The sequence below is a fragment of the Mustela lutreola genome, chromosome 4, assembly GCF_030435805.1.
Source record: "Mustela lutreola isolate mMusLut2 chromosome 4, mMusLut2.pri, whole genome shotgun sequence".
Taxonomy (NCBI): Eukaryota; Metazoa; Chordata; class Mammalia; order Carnivora; family Mustelidae; genus Mustela; species Mustela lutreola.
Genome location: NC_081293.1, coordinates 41,731,505 through 41,743,422, shown reverse-complemented (window position 1 = coordinate 41,743,422; position 11,918 = coordinate 41,731,505). Strand labels below are relative to the sequence as shown.

Sequence of the window (11,918 nt, the reverse complement as noted above, 5' to 3'; positions counted from 1 at the left end):
CGGAGTGAAATAAGTCAAGTAGAGAGAGTCAACTATCATATGGTTTCACTTATTTGTGGAGCATAACAAATAGCATGGAGGACAAGGGGAGATGGAGAGGAGAAAGGGGTTGGGGTAAATCGGAAGGGGAGGTGAATCATGAGAGACTATGGACTCTGAAAAACAATCTGAGGGGTTTGAAGTGGCGGGGGGTGGGAAGTTGGGGTACCAGGTGGTGGGTATTATAGAGGGCACGGATTGCATGGAGAACTGGGTGTGGTGAAAAAATAATGAATACTGTTATGCTGAAAATAAATAAATTTAATTTAAAAAATTACGTATTTTTAAATATGGTTTAAAACAAGTTATTGTGGTTGTGTTTATTTTATACATTTTCTAATCTTTGATCTAGAGTTCTAGGTAATTATGGACCACCTTGACAATAGGATGGTCACTACCAATGAGTCTTGCAAACACATTCTTTTGTTTTCACCATGTTAATTATGATCATTTATTTCTGCTTCATGGATATTCTTTAACATTTTGGGGGAGGCAGGTCTACTGGTTATGAACTCAACTATCGTTTGTTATGTTTTTCTCTTTCCACTTCCGAATAATAGCTTTGCTGGGCATCCTATTCTTAGTTGGCAGCTTTTACCTTAAATATTTGACTCTATCATCTCTCTTTTTTCTGCAAAATTCCCGTTGAAAAATACACCTTCAGTCTTATGGGCAGAGCCCCTGTGTGTGATGACTCACATTTCTCTTGTTGCTTTCACAATTCTCTCTGTATTTCAGTTTGGCAAGATGTGTTGGTATGTGCCTATCTTGTTTAATCACAGGGGTGGAGGGGGGTCCTTGGACCCAAATGAATTTAGATTTCCATTTCTCTCCACATTTGATAAGTTTTCAGCCATTTAGCTTTAAATATACTTTGTGTATCTTTCTCTTTCTGTTATCATTCTGGGATTCTAAAACATTGTTTCTGTGGATGATGTCCCATAGTATTTCTTTACTCCTTTTAACTTCATTTTCTTTTTGTTTTTTTCCAGTGGGATGATTTCAAATGACCTGTCCTTAAATCACTGGGATATTAAGTAAATTATTCAAGAGATTAAAACAGTCAGTGAGTGGGGAAACAGGCTTTATTTATATTTCAAAGACATTTCAGGCTTTTTTCATAGAGGAAAATTTGTACCAAGCCCCATGCATCCAGGCCCTTCATGACAGATGAAGACCAACTTGCAGGGAGTGGGAGACATTCATGTCTACATCCATAGACCAGGTGCTTTTTCCTGGCAGGAACACTACTGATACATCTCATACAATAGAGTGTTGCTCACCAGGTAAACAAACTCTCTTGTTGATCACCAACAATTCTAACTCTTTTGACCATATATCAAGACTCTTTATATATGTCCAATTCAGTACACAAAGGGCTCTTAACAGTCTTGGGTTTGGGGGGCTTTACAGGCGAGACTATGGGGGTGGGAGTGACAAAGTAGTTCTGCAGAGTGCCTCAGAAGGGGGAGAGATCAATGGCAGCGTCATGGAGGGTGGCTGGGAGTATATGGTAGGGGGGTATTGGCACTGTTCACAGCAGCTGTTGAGGGGTGGAAGGCAGGGCAACTGCCTGCAGAGGGGCTTCAGTGGGGTGAAGTTGAAACACTGACCCTGCAGAGAAGAGAGGAGAGAGAAGGTTACTGAAAAGGCATTGGAGATGGAACCAGAAAGCTTTGGTGTCCTTGGCTCAAGGGAGTTCTGGTTCACGACCCATCAAGACCAACATGGTAGGACCTTGTTGATACCCTTCAACAGGGTATCTGTTACTCACTCTCCCTGAGTGCTGGCCTCCAGGCTGGACTGCCATTTCAAGACTCAGTTCAGGTTTTAGAAGTCTTCCCTGCCTCCCCCAGGAGGCCCCAGTGTTCTGACTCTGGACTCCCTCTGTTCTGGTTTTGAGCTTGTCTGCTTCCCATGGACTGGGAGCCTCAGAAATGAGAACAAAGCTTGACTGCCATAGCAGCACAAGCCTTGCCACAGTTCTTTCAGTGATTGTGTGCTGGAGGGTTGATTTCTCACCACAGGTCTGAGGTCAGGCTCTGGGACCCCAGGCCAAGGGCAGCTGGGGGCACCCTCAAATGGGTGATGGGCTGTGGAGGCAGCAGCAAACCCAAACTCTTTGGCTTGGGAAGAGAACAATAGAGATGTTTGGGACAGAATAGTCTGCCTGTGATTCACTGGCGTCCCCTCTGGACCCTAGCTCCGATTCAGCTGAGGAGTCCCAGCTGAAAGGCTCAGAAAGCCAAGGAGGGGTCCTGGGCGTGCTGGCTATCTGACAGCATTTCTGGCCCCTCTAGCTCCAGGAGATACAGAGAGGATAAGAAAGGTCCTGCATCTTCCACAGGCAGCACACCTGAGAGGAGGGAGACCATGTCGGGCTTTCCCAGACCCCCAGCTTCCTTCCAGGGAGCAGTTCTTCTAGAGCCACTAATTCAAATACAAATTTGATTTACTTCAAATAAATTTGAAACAAATTTAATTCAAATAAACCTATTGAAGGGGGTGGGATTATGGACATTGGGGAGGGTATGTGATTTGGTGAGTGCTGTGAAGTGTGTAAACCTGGTGATTCACAGACCTGGGGATAAAAATATATGTTTATAAAAAATATATGTTTATAAAAAATAAAAAATTAAAAAAAAATAAAAAATAAAAATAAAAATCGATTTCTCATGGGGAAAAAAAAAAAAAAACACCTATTGACACAGCAAGGCAGCCACACCTTTAGGAACACTAACTGGGTAAAGCCCCTGGGTGTGGCCCTCATTTGAGTGGTCCTTGCACACCCCCACACAACACAGACACTTGTACCTCCAGGCCCCCATGTCCTTTTGCTCGTTATGTGCTACATGAAGTGCAAAGTGTCAGATAAGAGGGTCCCTACTCTCACAGGAGCTTCTAGGTCATTGGCTTGCAGTGGTCACTTGAATAATGGCCCTGAAAGATATCAACGTCCTAGGAACTTGTGGCTGTTTGGGTTACACTGGAAGAGGACCTTTGTGATGTGATTAAGTCAAGGAGCTTGAGATGAGGAGATTTTCCTGGGTTATCTGAATGGGCTGACAAGTGAGCCCAGGTTCTTGAAAGAGGGAGACCTACCCACCGAAGAGGAGAAGGTGATGGGAAGGGTGAAGCAGAGGGAGATTCAAGGTGCTACTCTGTTGGCATATGGGTGGAGGAAGGGGCCAGGAGCCAGAGAATCCTGAGAATGCAGTTCTGGAAGTAGAAAAGGCAGGAAACAGATTTTTTTTTTTTTTTTGCCAGACTCTCCAGAAAAAGCGCAGTCTCAGAGAGAACTGGATTTCTGCTCGGGAAACCTGTTTCACACTTCCAGCCTCCAGAGCTGAGAGTACTCCACAACCGAAAACTTATTGTTTTCATCTGCTGAGTTTGTGATACTGTGTTAGAGCAGCCACAGGAGAGTAGCATCTTATAACACCAGAGGACCGACAGTAAAAACACATTCACTACACTGGAGGAAAGAGCAGACTCAACCCACAGAACACAGCCGTGTTTGGGGTTCAGGGTTTGGGCTGCATCATCAGATTCAGCTCCCAGCAGTGTGGAGCCTGTTCTGGGAGGGGCTCAAGCCACAATGAGGGTCTCATCCACAGACGATGTGTGCAGACTCAGGAGGCGGAGAGGGAGTGGCTTTCCCAGCCCAACTGTCTATTGTCAAATAGACAGGGGAGGCTGGGCAGGCTTTGACCCTCAGAGTCATATGGGAGGGGACAGATGAGTGGGGAGGGAGCCCCCTCCCACAGGGTTTAGTTAATGGGCTCCCAGGTCTGCTCAGGATGAGAGGATTGACTTCAGACAGCCCTGGGTGCTGAACTTGCTCTCCATTGGACTTTGCTGCTTTCTTGGACAGTGTTTGGCCATGGGCACACACACAGGGTCCCTCCTGGCTACAGAGGAGGCTGGGCCAGCTCCAGAGCTGGCATGGCAGTGGTCTGGCAGAGCCGTGGGCAGCTGGCAGTGCCCCACAATGCGTGAGTCTGAATTCTGCCACCCTTCATCTGGGGTCTTAGGAATGTGACCCTTCTGGAAGGTCGTTTAGCATCCTGCCCTCACCTGGATGGGTAGGATGGCCCTTTCTGGTATCCCTTCCTTGTTCTCCATCTGGTCTCAGGCCTCCCTCCATGTCTTGCTCCATCCCTCCGCCCTGAGTGGGCACCACTGGGTGGATTCAAGGCACAGGGTTGGTGTGGTGCTCATGTGACCATCATGGGGCTGCGGTTCTGGGAAGAGGCTCCAGGAGAATCAGATGGAGAAGGGAATTCTGTGTGAGCATGGCTGGGACTGAGGGCCCTGTTCAGACCCAGAGCCCAGAGCCCAGCCCCAGAGGAGCCCTGGCACCTCTGACACTACATGGTGGCCCTGCTGGGGGTCAGCATGCATCGGGGGTGTCTCCTCAGCAGTGTCCCAAGCCCCTCAGGCCTGCCCAGGACTCCGAAATGCCCACCTGGTACCGAGGGAGAGCCGTGCTTGCCTGATCCAAAGAAGTGACTTATGTGGTTCTCACTAGGGCTTCTGGGGACTTCAATGTTCTCCAGGCCCCTGGGCCAGTCTGTGCAAAGGGTCTGAGACCTGGAATCCAGGTGAGCCAGGAGCATGGTCTTCGTGGGCCCTCAGTCTGAGCCTTGTGGGTGTTTGTGAGGTAACCATCATGGGATCAAGATCCTGACCTGACAGGGGGCAGGGCAGGGATAGGGGTGGAGCCAGGGTCTGGGGTTCAAGTCCAGCTCTGCCACTCCAAGGCTTTGTGACCTGGGGTAAGTCACTAGACCTCTCTGTGCCTTAGCACCCCCTTTGGAAAGAAAGGCATATTAGTAGTACTTGCACATGGAGTTATTGGCAGGAGTACATAGTGAAAATATGTAGCATTCTTAGACTGTCAGCTGGCCCACAGAAGGAACTTCGAACAAGTTGTCACTAATATTCAGTTCCATGGAGGGCACCTGTAACAAGCTAGCTTCTCCCTGTTGTCACAGGCAATGACACAAAGAGGACTCTACTATCTGGTAAGGCAGTCAGTGTTGGCCAACAACATGGGGGTGTCACCATGCCCTCCACTAGTCCTAGCGTAAGAGTGAGCCATGCAGGAGAGTCTCAGTGGATGGGGGCAGCCAGCAGACCTCCAGTGGGGAGCTCAGTGGGGAGGGATGATGGTTGGGCCAGGAGAAGTTTCTGGGTGGCCTCCCTTTACAGCTTCTTTGACTTAAGTTTGGAGGCAATGGGTCATAAGAACTTTCCTGTTATTCTGGAGAGGATGTGCATGAAAATGCAGGTGCCAGACCCAAATCGGCCTGTGAGGCTCATGAACACCACCTCTCCACGTCTTGGCATCCTTGTGGCAGGTGCCTGGACAGGATCTCTGATCCATAGTCCCTGAGTGCAATGGTCAAGGGCAAAGAGCAAAGGCCTGCTGGCCCATGGAGAGCATCCCTGTGCCCCTGCTTACCTGGTCACGAGGCTGACACCATATCAATGGCAGCTGGTGGCAGCTTTGAACAAAGTCACACAGGGTATCCAGTTTGTCCTGAGAAGCAGATGTGGCCATGAGGAAGCTGCAGGCACCTCCAAAGGGTATAGTCCTTTCTGGCTTGAGATGGTCCCAGAGGGTTCTATCCCCAGGAACACACTGAGGGAGCCCTGCAGCATCTAACTGGGGCAGGGGCCTGGTGACCTCGTTTGTTTGGGGTCTCTGGAATCTGAAACATATCTTCCTCATGCTGGGCTGCCTCAGGCCTCCCCATCCCCGTCTTCAAAGCCCCCTGCAGGGTTGGGGGCCCCCTCACTGGGTGGGGGCCTAGCACATCCTGGGGTGAGAACATTTCCTGCAGGCCTTCTCCACGAGGCCCTGGTCCCTCTATGTCACTGGGTCCCCAGGACAATGGAGTTAGCTCAGTCCCTCACCCTCCTGAGCAGACACATGAAAGGCTCGCAGGAGCCACTGGTATTTCTGGATACATTTAATAGTGAACAAACCTTGCTCAGAATTCTCCTGTAAAAAATTTTGTTTCTGACCCATGGGAGCCTGATTATGACTGAGCTTGTGTTTCATCATCCCCCTGCTGGCTGGTGAACCCCAAGCCATTGCTGGACATGGTGAGCAGGTCTGATTGAGCCTGCAACTGCCAAGCTATAGCCAGCTACCAACATCTGCAAACCTGGGCCCATGCCAAGGGGGAGACACTAGTGCTGGGCCCTGCGAGGTAGTGGAGGCAGGGACCATCCCTTCTGTTCTCTCCTGGGCCTGGGGATCAGGATGCAGTCTGCTTTTCCTCTAGTGCCAAGGGATCAGTGTCCATTTCCATAAAGTTCATCTCCTCGAAGCCATGGTTCCCGTGGGCCATGAACGGACTGCTCCCTTTTCTTCCTCAGCCTACCTGGTGGTCATAGCACCCTCCCTAATGCTCTTCTTACCTCTATGCGACTCATGTCTTCCTCGTAGGGACAACAAGGGATGACCACTGGAGTGCATCTCTGTATACACGTGTCTGACTCCTACGAAGAGAAAGCACAGCTTGCTTCTTTGTCAGCAGCTCCTGGACAGAGGCACATGACATGTGGCCCCTCAGTGGCCACTCAGGAAAAGAGCACTGCTAGGAGGTTTAGAGGAGCCTCAAGGAGCACCGTGCTCTGTGACAGTCTCCCCAGGGGAAAAACAAGCAAACCCAATGTACTTGCAAATATGGCACTTTCCCAGAAGACCACCAAACTCTACCCTGTCCCTTTGGTCTCGGGGGCTACCTCTGGGGGAGAAGCCCAGTCGTGTGTTTCTCCAGTGTACAGGAGGGCTGTCCAGGTGGGAGCACTGGCAGGGGACAGGGCCGCACTCACCCGACCCTGGCAGATTCTTTCTCAGCACGTGGCACTGCACCCAGTCCCTGTACAGCCACAGGCAGTGAGGCCTGCTTCCTACCAGCCGTCAGACTCTGGTACCCTCTTCAGGACATGGTGTACCCATATAACTCTTTCTTCCAAAACCAGGTTTCGGCTCCCACCCTGAGATATCCAAGCCTGCTCCCTGACCCTGGCTCTCTGTGCTCACCTGGACTGGGTCTGCCTCCCTGCTCGAAGCCAGGTAAGACACCTTCCAACCTCCATAACCCCTCATGTCCCTAGAGTCCCACCCTAGCCAAGCTCCTGGCCCTGCCAGGGGACAGCGGTGAAGATCAACGATATGCGGCCCAACATACATCAGAGTCCAGGCAGAGGACCAACGTTTGAAATCTAAGGTTCCTTTTTTTTTTTTAAATTTTTTTATTTTTTATAAACATATATTTTTATCCCCAGGGGTACAGGTCTGTGAATCACCAGGTTTACACACTTCACAGCACTCACCCAAGCACATACCCTCCCCAATGTCCATAATCCCACCCCCTTCTCCCAAACCCCCTCCCCCCAGCAACCCTCAGTTTGTTTTGTGAGATTAAGAGTCACTTATGGTTTGTCACCCTCCCAATCCCATCTTGTTTCATTGAAATCTAAGGTTCCTATTCTCAAAGTTCACCCGACTCTCTCAAACAGTCCTTTGGAAATTGACCCAAAGTCCCTATATTTTAATAGGGATGCCGGTGCTTGCTGAAACGGGCTACCTCAAGTTGCTAATTTGGGGGCAAAGTCCCTGGAGCAGCAGAGCTGCATACATGGGAAGGGTGTTATGAATCCCAAGTCCTTCTGAGGCCCCCCCCCCGTCCCTTGGTTACTCTCTTCTTTCTGCCAGCTCTCTTTGCGCGGGAAGCTGGGAGGTGCTGGGGCAGGGGGTGCAAATATCCCACAGGCAGCAGGAGCCCTTGTGTGTGAAGTTCAGTGTGGGCATCGAGGATGCAGACCACATCAGGACCAAAATCATGACTTACCCTTTCTATTATCTCCATTGGTGGTGGCTCCTTGTCAGTCTAGAATGTTAAAAAGAGACATGGACAGAGGCTGGAGTGGCATGGAGGGAGCTGGGTCCACCATGCAGACAGGAGGGAACCTTATTCAGCAGCACGAAAACTGAACATGGACTTTAGGGTGACAGTCTATGAGCCCACTGCCCATGATCTCTGGCTAACCAGCTGCACCGCCCTGAGCCTCAGGCTCCTGGGTTATTCAAGGGGGATCGGAGCTCCCTCCAGGGTGCACGGGGAGACAATCGGAGTAGGCTTCCTGGTCCTTGGCAGAGGCACCCCAGCTGGTAGTTTTTGTCAGCAGCCTTTCCATCACATGAAGATGGGAGAACTTCCCCCACTTCCCTTCCTCCCCTTCCTGTACCTACCAATTCCTAGCAACCGTCTCTGATTCCCCCTACGGGCTGGCAGTGCCCACCTCCTCTTTCTGTCCTCACACCTCCCCTTCTGCCACAATGGGACCTGCTTGTGTCCTGCAGGTTTGTTCTGTCCTTTCCCACCATCTGCCATCCCCTCTTCCTTCATCAGCTCTGGCCAGGGCCCTCTCAAACCCAGCGGCCAGTGTGTCTGCGCTCCTCCCTCCTGCAGGGCCAGTATTTGTCCTTTGCTAAGCTCTGCTTGCCAAACCCTATGAAGGTGACAATTTATCTTCCACGCCCAGGTACCCAGCCAGACCAGACACAGGACAGTGAGCTCCTGAGGGTAAGGCTGGTGGCAGGTCCATTCCTGTCCCTCTATGGCCAGCAAGGGGCCTAGCATGCCCTGGCCCTTAGCAAGGAGGAAGGAAGGCCAGACCCATTGCACAAGGGCAGAGATTCTTGTTGGTGTCCGAGGCTCAGCTGTCCCAGAGGTCAGGACCCCTGCCAGCTAGCAGGATTCTCCCTTGAGGCTCTCAGTGCCTCCTGCAGGGCCCACGCTCTTCCCTCAGAGCCCTTGTGTGGTTCTCGGTCTGCCTGAGTCTCCAGAGGTCTCGCTGCTGTGAGGCCTCCCTGGCACCTGGACTCTAAGGTGGCTTCTCCACCAGCGTCCAGGGCAGCTCACAGGCCACCTCCAGAGACATGCGTGAGGCCAGCAGCCCTTAGACACATGGTGAGTCTCTGCCTGGGAGCAGAAGATAGGCTGTGTCTCTGGTTGTTCCTGTGAGGACCTGGTTGCTGATGGGCAGCTGCCACAGGCAGAATCTGGGGGTGGAACGGGCTTGGGTCCCTTGTGGTTTGGGTGAGCCACTTCACAGGCTGTGTGGTCAGGGCTCACTCACATTCGTGCAGCAGCAGATGCCAAAGATAACCACCGGGATGATGAGCAGGGTGGAGGCGAGCGCTGCGTAGAGAGATTTGTCAAGGATTGGCTTTTCTGTGACAATCATGGCCCCTGTGGACTCTGGTGTGACTATTGCTTTCCCACTCCTCTCCCATGTGACGGTGGTGGACACCGTCTGCGTGGTGATCGTCTGCGTGGTTGTCATGGATGTTGTGGTCATCCACCTGGTCATTGTGGTCGTCGTGGTTGTTGTGGTAGTCTGCGTGGTTGTCGTGGTTGTTGTGGATGTTGTGGTTGTCTGTGTGGTCGTCGTGGTTGAAATGGGCACCACGGGCATCCACGTGGTTGTCATGGTGTTTGTGGTCATCATAGGTGTGGTCATCAAGGGCATCGTGGTTGTTTCTGCAGTCTTTAATGGGTCCTCCTGCAATATATAGACATGTCAGCGACAGGGGTGGGCATGAGTGACCTCTTACAGGGAGCATACCCTAGTAACCACGCAGATCTCCCCATCAACCTGTTCCCATGGACCTCAGATTTCCCCACCCCAGGAAACACTGAAGGCTGGAGAACAGAGACAGCACCCAGAGAACCACTGTGGAGCCCTGGGCCACAGAGTGCACCACTAGCCCTGTTCAGAGGCTCTGTTCCAGAACCCCGACCAGGGAGCAGAATCTCCATGGTGGAACAAAGCCAGTCTGCACCTCTCGATGGACATGCTGCAAAGCCCTGTCCTAAACCAAGTGGCCTCCTTTCCCAGAGGCAGGGGAGGGAGAGGGCTGAGGGTCTGTGTCCAGGAGACAAGCAGCTGAAGGGGGAGGCAGGGTCGGGGCCCAGGGTGGTGTGGCTCCTCCTGAAGTCTTTCTGACATGTGTCTGCAGGGGGCGGGCTGTGAGTTGGTGGGACTCCTGATGGGCACATGGGTGAGTCAGTCTGCTGATCCAGAAATGTATGTCCAGGCACAAGCGAAGACAGAGTTGGAGGACTGTCAGCACTGCTGAAACCTTCCCAGGCTGGGACTGGACACTAGGGTGGTGGCAATTAGGCACCATCATCCCTCCTCCCAGGCAGCTGTTTTCTCCATCCTAACACTCTCTATCGCCCATGTCATGGTGCCCTATGCCAGGTGTCGAGGAGATATGGAGTTCTGAGGAGGAGGAACCTGGGAGCAGAACCTTCTTCCCCCATGTGCCTGTCCCTGAGCTGAGCCCCAGACCCTTTCCACAGCCCTGCTTGCTTCCTCTTCCATTCCAGAGGAGTCAGGTCAGAGAGCACTAGTAGAGAGGGACAGCTGAAGATCACAAGAAAACAGCAGAGGCAGAGGGGAGGCTGATGGCCTCTGCAAAATGACAGGGGCTGTTCCCCGTGTGAGCTGGGGCTTGGGCCAGTGATGGGCATGTGTGGGTTCAGCTGTACCAGCAGCTGCAACCATATGGTGGAAACACACCTGGCCCCATCCTCCAGATGCCCTGTGTCTGGGACCTGGATTTGGAGTGTCCCAGTGTCCCAGAGGTCCTGGACTCTGGCTCTAGCCCATAGTCCCCCAGGCTCTCTCAGCTGCCTGTCTGTAATGCAGGATGGAGCCCTGAGCTCCCCCCCAAAATAGCAGGGCCAGGAGAGGTGGCAAGGGGGGAGGCAGGTGTCAGAGGCTCAGCACCATTTCTAGAGTCTGCTCAGGGCTCTGGCTTTCCCCTTTCATGTGCCTCCAATGACACTTGGATCACAGAGAGCAGAGTTTCTGCAAGGCTGGGAGACAGGTGGCTGCATTGCAGGGACTCCTGTGAACCTGCTCTCAGGGCACCTTAGAAGCCTGTGTGGGGGAATGGCTTGCTAATGACGGGCTGAGGGCCCCAAGCTGGCTGTGAGGAGCTGCCTTAGCTTTGTATTTGCAGGAGCCACCTCTTGAGACTGCCTGGGACATTCTTGCCCTTTGTGTCCCTGGTGTCTGCTCCTTCTGTGCAGTGGTTCTGGTCAGCCCAGGAGTGAGGCTGCCACCCTACATTAGCACTCACACAGTTGGTGCCGCTGAAAACCATGCTGTCTTGGAATGTGACTCCAGCATCCATGCTGTATCTCACGACGAGCTCCCTAAAGTGTAGAAAAGCAGACAGTGATCACTAGTATGGATAGTATACTTCTTGCACTTGAGTCAGCCATAGTCATTAGTTTTGTTTATTGCAATGACTTTGATCATCAGGCACTGGGTCCATCAGTGAGCATATAGCATAAGTAAGGGGGGCTTACCTTAAGCACTACAAGGTCAGTTCTGCAGTGATGACTGACCAGGCATGAGGAGTCTTACATCTGGTCTGATACCCTCATGGCCATGTGCTAAGTTTCCAGGGAGAGCTGCTTGGTGTCACCATCTTGACTATTTACAGAGTACGTTGACTTAGCTTTGAATAGCTGTCTGGAGCAAAGGTACCACCACAGAGTACATCATCTCCCGAATCCTACCTTCCTCAGCAGAGCCAGGGATGGGGGAATCCTTGAATACCTCTGGGGACAACCACCAAGAGTAGGTCCTGAGCATGCCTGGAGCCCTCCCTGAATTAGACATGTGCTGCCTGTAGCTTGGCATCCCACATTCTGTATACCTCATGGTAGAAAAATGTCCATCTGGCCCCTGACCTGAGGCACTTACCGATCTTCCGTCTCAAATATGTGTCCAGGGCAAATTATACTGTGTGACGTTACAATATTTGCTCTTCTATC

The 11,918-nt window shown here is 51.8% G+C and overlaps 1 protein-coding gene across 1 annotated transcript in view; it reads right to left on the bottom strand.

Annotated features, from left to right (window-relative positions):
* Positions 1–1,117: 1,117 nt before the first annotated feature.
* The window catches only part of LOC131830317 (anthrax toxin receptor-like), a 37,156-nt gene continuing 26,355 nt past the window's right edge, over positions 1,118–11,918 (bottom strand). The window contains exons 11-17 of the mRNA XM_059172620.1: positions 11,848–11,917; positions 11,216–11,291; positions 9,202–9,627; positions 7,911–7,949; positions 6,472–6,552; positions 5,507–5,584; positions 1,118–1,653 (exon numbers count right to left, since the gene is read on the bottom strand). Of these exons, the coding sequence (XP_059028603.1) occupies positions 1,459–1,653; positions 5,507–5,584; positions 6,472–6,552; positions 7,911–7,949; positions 9,202–9,627; positions 11,216–11,291; positions 11,848–11,917 (965 nt within the window). The 3' untranslated portion in view covers positions 1,118–1,458. The remainder of the gene's footprint in view (positions 1,654–5,506; positions 5,585–6,471; positions 6,553–7,910; positions 7,950–9,201; positions 9,628–11,215; positions 11,292–11,847; position 11,918) is intronic.